This window comes from Rhinopithecus bieti, unplaced genomic scaffold (assembly GCF_001698545.2).
Source record: "Rhinopithecus bieti isolate Rb0 unplaced genomic scaffold, ASM169854v2 scaffold_7673, whole genome shotgun sequence".
Taxonomy (NCBI): Eukaryota; Metazoa; Chordata; class Mammalia; order Primates; family Cercopithecidae; genus Rhinopithecus; species Rhinopithecus bieti.
In genome coordinates, this window is record NW_016806375.1 from 6,385,218 (window position 1) to 6,400,501 (window position 15,284).

At 44.5% G+C, this 15,284-nt stretch overlaps 1 protein-coding gene and 1 pseudogene across 8 annotated transcripts in view; both read left to right on the top strand.

The window, feature by feature from the left end:
• The first annotated feature begins 54 nt into the window (after nucleotides 1-54).
• LOC108532083 (60S ribosomal protein L17 pseudogene) lies at nucleotides 55-686 on the top strand (annotated as a pseudogene).
• Nucleotides 687-5,491: 4,805 nt separating this feature from the next.
• CSNK1A1 (casein kinase 1 alpha 1) overlaps nucleotides 5,492-15,284 on the top strand; it is a 56,871-nt gene continuing 47,078 nt past the window's right edge. For all 8 annotated transcript variants that reach the window (XM_017875815.1, XM_017875811.1, XM_017875814.1 and 5 more), the window contains exons 1-2: nucleotides 5,492-6,199; nucleotides 6,862-6,968. In XM_017875815.1, the coding sequence (XP_017731304.1) occupies nucleotides 6,077-6,199; nucleotides 6,862-6,968 (230 nt within the window). In that variant the 5' untranslated portion in view covers nucleotides 5,492-6,076. The remainder of the gene's footprint in view (nucleotides 6,200-6,861; nucleotides 6,969-15,284) is intronic.

Below are 15,284 nucleotides of genomic sequence, written 5' to 3' on the forward strand. Positions count from 1 at the left end.
AAATAAATAAATAAATAAATAAATAAATAAATAAATAAATAAATAAAGCAGCTCTTTCCCTAAGTGACCTGAGGTAATCTGTGAAAATGGTTCACTATTCACTTGACCCGGTTTGCACATCAAGAGGTTCCAATCTTCATGTTCACTTTAAGAACACTCGTGAAACTGCCCAGGCCATCAAGAGTATGCATATACGAAAAGCCACGAAGTATCTGAAAGATACCACTTTACAGAAACAGTGCGTACCATTCCGAAGATACAATGGTGGAGCTGGCAGGTGTGCCCAGCTCAAGCAGTGGGGCCGGCCACAAGGTCGGTGGCCGAAAAGAGTGCTGAATTTTGTTGCACATGCTTAAAACACAGAGAGTAATGCTGAACATAAGGGTTTAGATGCAGATTCTCTGGTCATTGAGCATATGCAAGTGAAGAAAGCACCTAAGATGTGCCGCTGGACCTACAGAGCTCATGGTCAGATTAACCCATACATGAGCTCTCCCTGCCACATTGAGATGATCCTTACTGAAAACGAACAGATTGTTCTGAAACCAGAAGAGGAGGTTTTGTTTCCAGAAGAAAAGATATCCCAGAAGAAACAAAACTTATGGCATGGGAGTAAATTCAGCATTAAAATAAATGTAATTAAAAGAATAAACAAACAAACAAAGCAACTCCATCTTGGAAACTAAACTACCATTTTGGTTTAACTGCAGTTCCAGGAAGTCCTTGAAAATTCCCAGTTTATCTGTTGTTCCTTGTGTAACAGCAGATATTTACTGTAAATCCTACTCTTAGGTCAAACAACTTTGATGTTATCCACTTCAATGGTCCTACAGCTCATATCTGAACCACTCCTTTCCCTGTGGTATATAAGCCCCAGGTCTAGTGGGTGATGGCATGGGGATCTACCATCTTGGCGTCTGTTCCTTGAACTCAATTGCTTCTGTTCATAATTTCCTATTAAATGTTTCTTTCTAAAATATTGTATTTGTCAGCTTCTTTCTTCAGCATCCCAACTTCCTCAGACTTTGGGGTACTTTTGCACAGACCTGCCCACTGCAAAACACTGTCATAGATACAGCAATCCACTTTCACAAAACCCCATGGACAATGCAGAGGGGAGAACAGGGACTGATTAAAGAAAGGGACAGAAATGGCATCACTATCCAAGACTGAAAACAGGCTGCATGCATTATCGCTCTGACACAACTGTGTATTTCTAATGTCTTCATGTTTTCAATCACTCCGTGAATTCCCTTATGCTGATTATGCACAGGACTATGTAAGACTTAACACCTGACGCTGGTGGCTCACACCTGTAATCCCAGCATTTTGGGAGGCTGAGGCAGGCGGATAATCTGAGGTCAGGAGTTTGAGACTAGTCTGGCCAACATGGAGAAACCCCATCCCTACTAAAATACAAAACTACGGCCGGGCACAGTGGCTCGTGACTGTAATCCCAGCACTGTGGGAGGCTGAGGCGGGTGGATCACCTGAGGTCAGAGGTTTGAAACCAGCCTGGTCAACATGGTGAAACCCCATCTCTACTAAAATACAAAATTAGCTGGGTGTGGTGGTGCATGCCTGTAATCCCAGCTACTTGAGAGGCTGAGGCAGGAGAATTGCTTGAACCTGGGAGGCAGAGGTTGCAGTGAGGCAAAATCGCGCCATTGCACTCCAGGCTGGACAATAAGAGCGAGACTCCATCTCAGAAAAAATAAAAGAAAGAAATACAAAATTAGCTGGGCATGGTCGCACGTGCCTGTAATCCCAGCTACTCAAGAGGTTGAGGCAGGAGAATCACTTGTACCCAGGAGGCAGAGGTTGCAGTGAGCTGAGATTGTGCCACTGCACTCCAGCCTGGGCGACAGAGTGAGACTCCATCTCAAAAAAATAAATAAATAAATAAAATAAACAACACTTGGGACACAGACATTTCTGAGGCATTCCATTTTCTGCTTACTTACACTAAACAATTCTAGAGATTGGCAGGCTACCCTTCTGTTTTAGCATCCATCTAGACTTCTTGTGCTTGTCTCTATCATTTTACTCGAAGCATGTACGGGCTACCAGTGACCGTTCCTTGAGTAAACACTGTGGCTTAAAAAAACCAGTTTTGTTTTATTATTTAAAACACTTTTGTAGAGATGGGGTCTATGTTGCTCAGGCTGGTTTTGAACTCCTGGCCTCACAAGATCCTCCTATCTCAGCCTCCCAAAGTGCAGGGATTACAGGCATGAGTCACCACACCCAGCCAAGAAAAAAAGAAGTTAATAAAATTCATCTCGAATTCCCTACGAACACAGAAGTAATCCCTGGGACAAGATTGTTCAAATTTGTGTTCTACTCTTTCCCTTTCCTCTTTCTTTTGGTAGTAGTTGTGGCTCTAGTCCTGTCATTGCCACTAAGATATCTATGATTTTGGGCAAGTAACTTTGTCTTACTGGGGCACAAATGACACCTGTGAAAGTACTCTAAATTGCAGGCTGGGTACAGTGATTCATGCCTGTAATCCTAGCAGTTTGGGAGGATGAGGCATGAGGATCACTTGAGTCCAGCAGTTCAAGACCAGCCTGGGCAACAAGGCAAGACACTATTTCTACAAAAGTTTAAAAAAAAAAAAAAAAAAAGACATTAGCCAGGCATGGTGGTGCCTGCCTATAGTCCTAGCTACTGGGGAAGCTTGAAGCAGGGGGATTGCTTGAGCCCAGGAGGTCCAGACTACAGTGAGCTATGGTAGTGCCATTGTACTCCAGCCTGGGTGACAGAGTGAGACTTTGACACATAAGTAAATTGCAAAGCATTAAAAAAATACAATTATTATTATTGAACTAGGTGATCTCTATATTTCCCTCAAGGTCTACAATTTTTATTCTACACTTTTGATATTTTTAGTGAATGCATCTGATCTAGGAGCCAGAAATTGCTCTTTGGTACATTTAGAAGACTCCTTTCTTTTTTTTTTTGAGACAGAGTCTCACTCTGTAGCCCAGGCTCGAGTGCAGTGGCACGATCTCAGTCACTGCAACTTTCACCTCTCGGGTTCAAGCGATTCTCCTGCCTCAGCCTCCCGAGTAGCTGGGACTATAGGCGCCCGCCACCACGCCCGGCTAATTTTTGTATTTTTTAGTAGAGACAGGGTTTCACCATATTGGCCAAGCTGTTCTTGAACTCCTGACCTTGTGATCCACTTGCCTCGGCCTCCCAAAGTGCTAGGATTACAGGCGTGAGCCACCTCACCCGGGCTCAACTTTTAACCAAGCAAGAATATTCAAAAAACCAAAACCACCTACCATCGGCACCATTTCATAAAAGAGCATTTTAATGACACATATGTGAAAAGACTAAATCTCAGAATGAAATATAATGTGAAATCAGATAAATATATGAAAAATATATTGCTTACTTTTCTCACATCCTCATGGAAAACTTTGTTAGCGACTTGCACCTGTCTATACACAGACCTTTGGGAATCACTAATTTAGATCACTCCATGCCCACCCTCACTCTGCCCCGGCTTCATTGAGCATTTTATCACAACACCAAAATATCATTCTAAACGTATACCTCATCCCCTTATGGAGAACTCCTCAAGCTGAGGAATCCATTAAACGTTGGATGTGTGTGAGAAAATTAGCAGAATAGGAGTGATCTCTGGAAAATTCAAGATGCTTAAACTTGGCTTTTTTTTTTTTTTTTTTTAAGACCATTATTAATTAATTAATTTTTAGATGGAGTTTCGCTCTGTCTCCAGGCTGGAGTGCAGGGGCACCATCTCGGCTCACTGCAATCTCCGCCTCCCGGGTTCAAGCGATTCTCCTGCCTCAGTCTCCTGAGTAGCTGGGACTACAGGCACATGCCACCACGCGCAGCTAGTTTTTGTATTTTTAGTAGAGATGGGGTTTCACCATGCTGCCCGGAATGGTCTCCAACTCCTGACCTCAGGTGATCCACTCGCCTCTGGCCTCCCAAAGTGCTGGGATTACAGGTGTGAGCCACCGCACCCGGCTGCGTTTTAGACCAAAATTTAACAGCAGATTTTAACTTAGTCAAAACATGCTTTAGAATCACCAAAGGAGAATGTTGTCTAATAGTGGTGATTTGGGAGTTGGGCACCCTGGGTGTTGGTTGATGCTAAACTTTATGGGAAGTCTCTTCCCCTCTCTCTTATCTTCCGAGATGAACCCTATTACTAACCTTAATTACTTGATCACCTTTCAAAGCTGCAGTTAAAATTCTTCACATTTTTCTCCCATTTCTATTTAATTAATTATTTTTTTGAGAGAGGGTCTCTCTGTTGCCCAAGCTGGAGTGCAGTAGCGTGATGTAGTCTCACCGCAACCTCCGCTTCCGAGTAGCTGGGGTTACAAGTGTACGTCATCACACCAGGCTAATTTTTGTATGTTTAGTAGATAAGGGTTTCACCATGTTGGCCAGGCTGGTCTCGAACAACTGACCTCAAGTGATCTGCCCGCCCCGGCCTCCCAAAGTGGTGGGATTACAAGCGTGAGCCACTGCGCCCGGCCCTCATTTCTATTTCAATTAAACTTTATTTTGGATAGGCTTTGCTTAAATTTTTATGACTGAGGTCTGACTTAAGATAGCATAAACCATGGAGCTTTCTTTTGTGAACATTGTTATTACTCAACCCAATTTTCCCCCAGGTCAAATTTTGTAATATAAAACGTGGTCAAGATTTGATTCTCTGATCGATTTTTAGTAAAAAAGAAAAAAATTTCCATGTAGTTTTAAATGTTGTCAATCAAATTTTATAATAGTTACCTCTACTCTGTTCAGGTTAATACTGCGGTTTTCAACATGACCAACATACGATTCTTTGTTGTTGTTTTGGTGGGGTTCGGGGGCATAACAGTCTTTTCACTCTTGTTAAATTAATTTTCTGTTGATTCCATCTATCCCTAATCTTCACTATGAACAAGACACCGGGTTTTCTTCTGAAGATCAAAAGTGGTAGTGAGGCAATAATGCAAAGACGTAGGACGGCAGGGGGATTCCGGCTTCTTTCTTTTTTCCCCTCCTGTGGAAAGAGGGTCTATAACACTCCGTAATAGAGAAGAAAATTCTAATTATGAAGGGTAATTAGCTAGGCTTTGCTACAACCGAGAACCCTGAACGATTCCTCAACGCGGGCTGCTTTTCTCTTCCTCTCCACCAGAGGCGATAGCCTCTTTCCAAACAGAAACTGGGTTGGAATAGGCCGGTCCGGCGGAGCGGCCAGAAGAAAGATCAAAGGTTAAAAACCTCCTCAAACAGTAAAGGTCAATACTCAACTCCTAAGGAGGCCTGAAGCTTTCATCTGACACGAAACATGAAGGTGACTCCTCCCAACATCGAGGCCTGGGGCCACTCAGTCTTCCAGAAACCCGGCGGGTCCGAGGCGAGTAACAGGTAACACCGGCTGAGCCGCCGACGACCGGAAGTGGAAGAAAACCCGGGGCGGGGTGAGGCAGGACGCGGCACGCCTGCGCAGTCAGCGGGAGTTGCAGCGCTCATGCGCTACTGGGCGGTGACAGGGTGACGCTCGGAGCGTGGGCCGCGACTCTCACGGATCCGGTTCCGCCCTCTCGCTGCCCATCCTTCGGAGCGAGCGCCCCAGATCCCTTTCCCAGAGTGCTCTGCGCCGTGAAGAAGCGGCTCCCGGGGACTGGGGGCATTTTGTGTTGATGGCGGCGTCGGCGGAGTGACAGGGGTCCCTCTGGGCCGGAGCCGGCGGCAGTGGTGGTAGCGGTATCGCCGCCCTAGCTCACCGCGCCCCTTTTCCAGCCCGCGACGTCGCCGCGCAAGCGAGGCAGCGGCGGCCGCCGAGAAACAAGTGGCCCAGGCTGGTAACCGCGAGAAGCCTTTCACAAACTGGGCCTGGCAGAAAGAAACCTGACTGAGCGGCGGTGATCAGGTTCCCCTCGGCTGATTCTGGGCCCCGAACGCCGGTAAAGGCCTCCGTGTTCTGTTTCCTGCCGCCTTCCTCCTTAGCCTTGCCCCGTGTAGGAGCCCCAGAGGCCTCCGTCGTCTTCCCAGAGGTGTCGGGGCTTGGCCCCAGCCTCCATCTTCGTCTCTCAGGATGGCGAGTAGCAGCGGCTCTAAGGCCGAATTCATTGTCGGAGGGAAATATAAACTGGTACGGAAGATCGGGTCTGGCTCCTTTGGGGACATCTATCTGGCGATCAACATCACCAACGGCGAGGTAATCACCTGGGGTGGGGTTCACGATAACGCTGCGCTTTTCCTCATTCCCCCCACCACCACCGCGCACCCCCAAAGTGCTCGGGCCTCTCCTCACCCCACGCACTCGCCAGGGAGTCCAGGGAGCTAGTTTTCCTGGCTTACGATCCTCGCCCGCTCGCTCCCTATAAGGGTCAAGAACCCGATAGAAAGGTTGGGGGAACTAGTTTCCCAGCTTGTTAAACACATCCCATGAATGTCCCTTCATCGAGCTTTTTTTTTTTAACCGACTTTTAAGGTGGAAACGGCAAAATCCTCTTTCTGTGATTCCCATGCTTTTCTTTTCTTTTTTTTTAATTTTTAATCCTACTGGGCCTCTTGTTCCAATTAGAACAGTTTCCGATCGCCTAGTTCCTTAAAAACCTCTCACTACGTTCAGAGGTTGCCTCTTTTTTCTGGATGAATCATTTTCCTGCACTTTAGAGGACGTACGGATTTCGTCACTACCCCCTGAAGAGGCCTTTGAGGCTAGTTGCCTCGTTTTATAATTACAGAGAGCTTTCTCTTTCCAGCTTTTCACTTCTTCCTTGTAGTCGCGACTTGGAGTTTTGCTAATGTCTCTCTCCTAAGTGACATTGAATCCGTAGGGATGTTGATGCCATCATCCCCTCTTTTCCCCTGCAGGAAGTGGCAGTGAAGCTAGAATCTCAGAAGGCCAGGCATCCCCAGTTGCTGTACGAGAGCAAGCTCTATAAGATTCTTCAAGGTGGGGTTGGCATCCCCCACATACGGTAAGAACCCCGTGCATGTAGGCGATCCGCTGAGGGAAGCACGGAATGAGGAAGTGGGTAGAGGCAGGTAATGAGACCAGCTGAATCCGGGTCTTGTTTTAGTTACCTGGGTTCTCTGTAGCTGGTGGTTTCCTGTAAGTCATCGCAATCACTGAGTAAATTTCAGTTTGCCAACTTATTTCATTGTATTACACTGCTCCATTTCGCTTCCGTCATTCTCTTGCCGAAGCTTTCGTTTGCAGTTATGCGTGCGGGTCATCTTTGATCCCTACGCGGAAGGGTTAGCTGCTGCCTTTTTTACGGCGGCACGTCTGATGTTCTTAGGTTTGTCCAGTGAAGTGGATTTGAAGGTGCTGAAGCGACCCGGCAGTGTCAGTTCGAGTTGCTATTGGAGCTGGCTTGGGAAATGGCTGCTCTTTTGTTGTGTTTTTGTTCCAACATGTCTTCCTCCTCCGCTTAGAAAATGGCGGAACGACGTGACTCAACCCCATATTCCTGCCCTTTTCTCAGCTTGGGTTCACAAATTATGCTTCCTTGATTCCTCCTTTAGCAGCCCCGAGTGGATTAAACCTTTGAAAAGCCAAGAATAAAGCTGCAGGAGGCGGTGTGGGGGTTCGAGGAAGGAGATGGCATAGTGACAATGTTTGTGATCTCTGCAGCAGATGTGACACGAAATTGTTGAATTATACTATGTAAAATCCTTTGTGGTTCTTTTAAAAGTGTTAATTACTCTTTCCTTTCGTGAATGGTCATGTTTGGCACATTTCAGTCGGGACTAAATTTGTATAGGTAGTGGCAAAGGCAGTTTGAGCAGCATCAACTATGTTAAAATTTACTCAAATCAATTGTATTAAAAGAAATCTTAATCACGTAGCCACACTTTGATAAATAATTTTAACCTGTTGAGTTTGTCAGTAAATCTGAATATCAGAGAAATTGCGGCCTTTGTTGGTGTGGAATATTGGTGAGTGCAAATAGCAGTAACGAGTATAAAAGATGACGAGATAGAAAGACATTGTTCTGTCAAATGGTTAGCTTTACTTTGGAGGGTTTTAGAGTAATGTTTTAACTTTTGGGATTAAAGAGCCTCTTCATGGAATGGAGACTAAAATATAGTTTAAAACCAAGCTGCTTTCCAGCAATAATCTAAAATAACATTTGCAAAAATATTCAGAATAGCTGAGAATGGTATTTACTGTTTACTGGAGACTTTTTTTTTTTTTTGAGACTGAGTTTTCGCTCTTGTGGATCAGGCTGGAGTGCAGTGAATGGCACGATCTTAGCTCACTGCAACCTCTGCCTCCTGGGTTCAAGCGATTCTAGTGCCTCAGCCTCCTGAGTAGCTGGGATTACAGGCGCCCGCCACCACACCCAGCTGATTTTTGTATTTTAGTTTCACCATGTTGGCCAGGCTGTACTCGAACCCCTGACCTCAGGTGATCCACCTGCCTCGGCCTCCCAAAGTGCTGGGATTACAGGCATGAGCCACCGTGCCCGGCTTTTTTTTCTTTTGAAACGAAGTCTTACTCTGTTGCCCAGGCTGGAGTGCAGTGGCGCAACCTTGGCTAACTGCAGCCTCTGCCTCCCAGGTTCAAGTGATCCTCCTGCCTCAGCCTCCCAAGTAGCTGGAATTACAGGCTTGCACTACTATGCCAGGCTAATTTTTGATTTTTAGTAGAGACAAGGTTTGCCATGTTGGCCATGCTGGTCTCCAACTCCTGACTTCAGTTGGTCCACCTGCCTCGGCCTCCCAAAGTGCTGGGATTATAGGCGTGAGCCACTAGGCCCGGCTTGTAGCCCCTTTTTCTATTCCAGTTTGTATTTTTTGTATCTTGAGTTAAGAACTGGGTTACATAGTCTTTACATGGAACCAACCCAAATAAAACTGTCCTTAAAAAAAGTTCCAGCCGGGCATGATGGCTCATGCCTGTAATCCAAGCACTTTAGGAGGCCAAGGCAGGTGGGTCACTTGAAAAGTCAGGAGTTCAACACCAGCCTGGCCAACATGGTGAAACCCCATCTCTACTAAAAATACAAAAATTAGCTGGGCATGGTGGCCTGTGCCTGTAATCCCAGCTACTTGGGAGGCTGAAGCAGGAGAATAGCTTGAACCTGGGAGTTGGAGGTTGCCGTGAGCCGAGATGGCGCCACCGCACTCCAGCCTGGCGACAAAGCGAGACTCCATCCAAAAAAACACACACACACACAAAAAGAAACAAAGTTCCAATGCTGATTTACAGTTTGAATGGAGAATTGAATGATAAAATGTGCTATTGGTTGTAAATGAGCAAGTCAGTCTTTTGAAAGAAAATTCCAAATTTCTTTTATGAGGTGAATATTAATGTGAAATCTGAGATGATATAGATTTGAGGTTTTTAAATCATTCTTGCCTTTAAAAAAAAACCTCCTATGTGGGAAAATAAGGCCCCTCACTCCTGATTTGCTTTCCATCACTATAGTTTTTCCTAGAATTTCATATAAATGGAATCATACAAAAAGAGGTCATTTGTGTCTGGCACTTTTCATTTAACATAATGTTTGTGAGATTCGTCTATGTTGGGAGATTTTATAAATTTCACAAATCAGGTTAAATTTAATGTATTTGAAATCATTTTCAAAAAGCATTAAGCATTGTCATTTTCAGTGCTAAACCCAAGTACAGTACATGTCCTTTTATCTGGTAGCTTTTATTTAAGACCTGATACAGACCCATAAGGGCAATGAGTAATGTACTGAATAAGCACATGAATAAATTAACTTCTGAGCAGAATTATAGTAATAGGTGCCTATTATAAGGTGGTGAGTGCAGAGAGAGTTATGGTAGTTTTAAGCTGCCTGTGGGTGGGGCTAAACAGATTAACCTGGCTTTCAAGTTAAGGCTTCCTGAGAGAGGAGATGGGATTTCAGGATCTGGCTCTAAGGAAGAAAGCTTGGTGAACTGGTTTGGTAAGGCATCCAAGAACAGAGTGTGGCTTCTGGGTGTAGTCTCTACGGCAGAACACAGTAATTAGATGAGAGTATGGAAAGGGTAAATTTGCTTTAGGAGTGATAGGGTCAGGTATATGGAAACAAAAGTGGTTCATTGGTTTTAAAGTGAAATGTAAAAAAAAAAAAACAGAAAAAACTGTTTCCATTGAAGCGAAAAGGATAAAGATTAACGTAAACGTTCTTTATTTGGATAGCAACATCTTCCCATCCCCCTCAGTTTGTTCCCCACTATTTCTGTATCACCTATGCATGGTGTGTATTTAATAAATATTTACTTGGTAAGTATTGAATTAAGTTGACTATTTAGTGTTAGCTAGATGAAAGTTATGTGTTATCTATTGTTTTAGAAGTGTTGTCACTAATTTTAAAAAATTACATTTTGCTGCCTTTATCCTTCATATACAAATTTGTTCAATCACTTCCCTATGTTTTCTGTTACAAAACTCCCTGTAGGATTTGCTTTTTTTTGACATGGAGTCTCACTCTGTCACCATGCTGGAGTGCAGTGGTACAGTCTCGGCTCACTGCAACCTCCACCTCCTGGGTTCAAGCGATTCTCCTGCCTCAGCCTCCTGAGTAGCTGGGACTACAGGCACATGCTACCACGCCCAGCTAATTTTTGTATTATTAATAGAGACAGGGCTTTACCATGTTGGCCAGGATGGTCTCTATCTCTTGACCTCATGATCTGCTCGCCTCGGCCTCCCAAAGTGCTGGGATTACAAGCATGAGCCACCGCACCCAGCCAGGATTTGCTTTAAAGATACTTTGGTATATCTTACAACAGAGACTGAAAATTACCTGGCCTGCATAGATGACCTGCTTAATCAGGTCCTTGCTGTGTAATTTGAGAGACCTATTGTTAAGAAGCATAGCATCCAGAGTGAAGAGCAAGGATAAACTGGGCGCTATGGCTCACGCCTGTAATCCTAGCACTTTGGAGGCCGAGGTGGGCAGATTGCCTGAGCTCAGGAGTTCGAGACCAGCCTGGGCAGTAGAGACAGGTGAAACCCTGTCTCTACTAAAATACAAAAAAAAAAAAAAATTAGCCTGGTGTGGCAGCGTGCGCCATTAGTGCCAGCTACTCAGGAGGCTGAGGCAGGAGAATTGCTTGAACATGGGAGGTGGAGGTTGCAGTGAGCCAGGATCATGCCATTGCACTCCAGCCTGGGCTACAGAATGAGACTCCGTATCCAAAAAAAAAAAAAGCAAGGGTGAGAGAATGGTATCCATTTTCTTGATATTTTAAGAAAAGAAACTTCCGGTTCTAGGCACTTTGGGAGCCACGGCTTAAGGTTCAGACATGGCCAAGTCCAAGAACCACACCACACACAAGCAGTCCCAAAAATGGCATAGAAATGGTGGACCCCAGGTTCCTGAAGAACATGCAGTTTGTTTGCCAAGAAGCACAAGAAGGGCCTAAAGAAGATAAAGGCCAACAATGCCAAGGCCATAAGTGCATGTGCTGAGGCTAACAAGACCCTCGTAAAGCCCAAGGAGATTAAGCCCAAGATAAAGGGTGTCAGCTGCAAACTCAATTGACTTGCCTACATTGCCCACCCAAGCTTGGGAAGCGTGCTTGTGTCCGCATTGCCAAGGGGCTCAGGCTATGCCAGCCAAGGCCAAGGATCAACCAAGGCCCAGTCTGCAGCTCCAGCTTCAGTTCCAGCTCAGGCTCCCAAAGGCTCCCAGGCCCCTACAAAGGCTTCAGAGTAGATATCTCTGTCTGCCAACGTGAGGACAGAAGGACTGGTGCAAGCCCAGGGCTGCCGTCTTCATGGGACTGGGGTCCTCCTGTGCTATTTGTACAAATAAACCTTTGGCAGGAGAAAAAAAAAAAGAAAATCCTTGGACTTTGTGAATTAATATGTGAGAGCTCACTTAAAATTACAGTTGACTCTTGAACAATGCTAGGGTTAGGGGCACTGAACCCCAACCCACTCCCACTATGCCCTGTAGTCAGGAATCCAAGTATAACTTTTTTTTTTTTTTTTATTTGAGATGGAGTCTTGCTCTGTCCCGAGGCTGGAGTGCAATGGTGTGATCTTGACTCACTGCAACCTCTGCCCCCCAGGTTCATGGGATTACAGGCATGCCGCCACACTCAGCTAAGTTTTGTATTTTTAGTGAAGGAAGACGGGGTTTCACTGTGATGGCCAGCGCTAGTCTCAAACTACCCGCCCCCCCTCCTGACCTCAAGATGATCCAACCCACCTTGCCTGCCAAAGTGCTGGGATTACAGGCATGGACCACTTTTGACTCCCCAAAAACTTAATTACTAGTAGCCTACTGTTCACTGGTAGCTTTACCAATAACATGAATGGTCAATAACTATATATATATATATATATATATATATATATATATACACACACACACACACACAAACATATATATATATAGCTCTTCACCCTCATCATCCTCACTTTGGGCTGAGGAGGAAGAAGAGGGGTTGATCTTGTTTGGGTAGCAGAGGCAGAAAAAAACCTGTGTATAAGTGGACCTGTGCATTTCAAGCCCCTTTTGTTCAAGGGTCAGCTGTATTGAGTTTCTGTTAAAACCTTTTTTTGTGTGTTCCCTTCTCGATTGAATTAATAAGTTCTCCAAATGAACAATTTAAAAAATTTATTATTATTTTTATATAGATGGGCTCTTGCTATATTGCCCAGGCTGGTCTTGTACTCCTGAGCTCAAGTGCTCCTCCTGCCTCGGCCCCCCAAAGCGCTGGGATTATAGGCATCAGCAACTGTGCAGCAACCCAAGAAATAATTATAACATACCGAAAAATTCTTATCTAGATAGGTTTTGGAGGTTTGAGCTGTAGATCTGCCATGTGGTATTGACTGGGTGATCTACAGTCAGTCAGTTCCTTAATCTGTGTGAGCCCATCTGTTTCCTCATTTAGAAAATAAAAAAAGGATTGTTCTAAATGAAAAGGAGGGTGCTGAACAGAAAGATTTAGGGCTTCTTTTGCCAGCTAAATACTCATTTCCATTTGCCTTTGCATACTGAGCTTTTGGGTGGGGTTTTGTTTGAACAAGGGTTCCCTACTTAAAAGTGTCACTGGCCTCATTGATCCTAAGGCCTTTTAGTCCTGGAATTTTAAGACCTATTTTCAAAGGATAGTAGCTAGAAAGAAAGCATTCCAGCAGTTTGATATTGTGTCTACTACTGCCTTCCTTTCTTGTTTTCCTATTTTCTTTCATCTTTTATTATTTTATTTTAGTGGCAGGTTCTTGCTCTGTCACCCAGGCAGAGGTAGTGGCTATTCAGAAGCATGATAATAGCACACTACAGCCTCAAACTCCTGGACTCAAATGATCCTCCTGCCCCTCAGCCTCCTGAGTAGCTGGGACTGCAGATGAATGCCTCCTCTCCCAGCTGCCTAGTGTTTTTTAATCACTATTTTTGCCCTCTGTGTCTGAAGGTCAAATGTTTTAGAACGTATTTATAAAGCACTAGTTAATCCTTACTCTTCACTTTTAAAAGCAGCTTAATCTTATCTTTGGCACTGAGCATATATCCTGTGAATAACATAATGGCTGTTACCAGAGAACAGATGATGCTGCTTTGAGTATGTCTTCATTAAGATATATCACAGTATCCATGCTTAGCTTGGACTTAAAAAAAAAAAAAAAAAAACAGGAAAACATACATCACAGATCACGAGAAATGTGCTTTTTAACTCGAAGGAAAACTGAATTCATGGAGCTGCTTTATACTGGCTTATGAGATAATGTAATAATGCTAGGTAGCATTTTAAGCTGGACAAAATGTTAGAGATGTATATAGCCCTATTCCTACTAATACAAATTAGACTGTTGAATCTCAGGGGAGTTACTAGAGTGTCCTAACTTCCAGTTCTCCTGAGAATCATTATCGCCTTTATGTCAAGCCCAAATCATGCCTGTTCACACCCTCCATATCGTTCCATTTGATGCTGGAGAGCCATCCTGTACTTCACTTGTTGGCATTTTGCCTCATAGAGAAGCCGAAGAGCTCTTATGTAAATAGAAGTAACCTATTTGTATTTAATTAGATGCTTATGATTCAGGGTGTTCTCATTCTCCCTTTTGAATCTGTGGATTGCAGGATAAAATCTTGTTAGAAATTATTAATTTGTGGCAAGACATGGTCGTTCCCACCTGTAATCCCAGCACTTTGGGAGGCTGAGACAGGTGGATCACCTGAGGTCAGGAGTTCGAAACCAGGCTGGTCCACATGGTGAAACCCTAGCTCTACTGAAATATAAAAATTAGCCAAGCATGGTGGTGTGTGCCTGTAGTCCCGGCTACTTGGGAGGCTGAGTCAGGAGAATTGCTTGAGCCCGGGAGGAAGAGGTTGCAGTGAGCTGAGATCACGCCACTGCACTCCAGCCTGGGGGGACAGAGCAAATCTCTGGCTCAAAAAAAAAAAAAAAAGTGTGTGTGTGTGTATATATATATATATATTTGTATCTCATTTTGGAGTAAATACTGGAACCCATGTAAAGTATGTGGGTTATTCCTTGGCTTTAGTCAGTGGTCCCCAGCCTTTTTGGCACCAGGGACAGGTTTTGTGGAAGACAGTTTTTCCACAGACCAGAACTAGTAGGGCGTGGGGTCGGGGTGGGAATGATTTTGAGATGATTCAAGTGCATTACATTTATTGTGCACTTGATTTCTATTATTATTATATTGTAACATATAATGAAATAATTATACAACTCACCTTAATGTAGAATCAATGGGAGCCCTGGGCTTGCTTTCCTGCAACTAAATGGTTCCATCTGGGAGTCATGGGAGACAGTAACAGATCATCAGGCATTAGATTCTCATAAGGAATGCACAACCTAGATCCCTGCAGTTCACAGCAGGGTTTGCATTCCTATGAGAATCTAATTCTGCTGTTGATCTGACAGGAGGCGGAGCTCAGGCGGTAATGCCAGCATTGGGGAGTGGCTGGAAATACAGATGAAGTTTCACTTTGCTTCTATACTGGATACCGATCAGTGTCCCAGGGATCAAGGACCCTTGGCTTTAGTCATTTCTGGAGCTAGATCTTTATTTTTTTGAGACCGAGTCTTGCTCCGTTGCCCAGACTGGAGTGCAATGGTGGGATCTTGGCTTACTACAACCTCCACTTCCCGGGTTCAAGTGATTCTTCTGCCTCAGCCTCCTGAGTAGCTAGGACTACAGGCATATACCACCATGCCTGACTAATTTTTTTTGTATTTTTAGTAGAGATGAAGTTGCACCGTATTGGCCAGGCTGGTCTCGAACTCCTGACCTCAAGTGATCCACCTGCCTCGGCCTCCCAAAGTGCAGGGATTACAGGTGTGAGCCACCG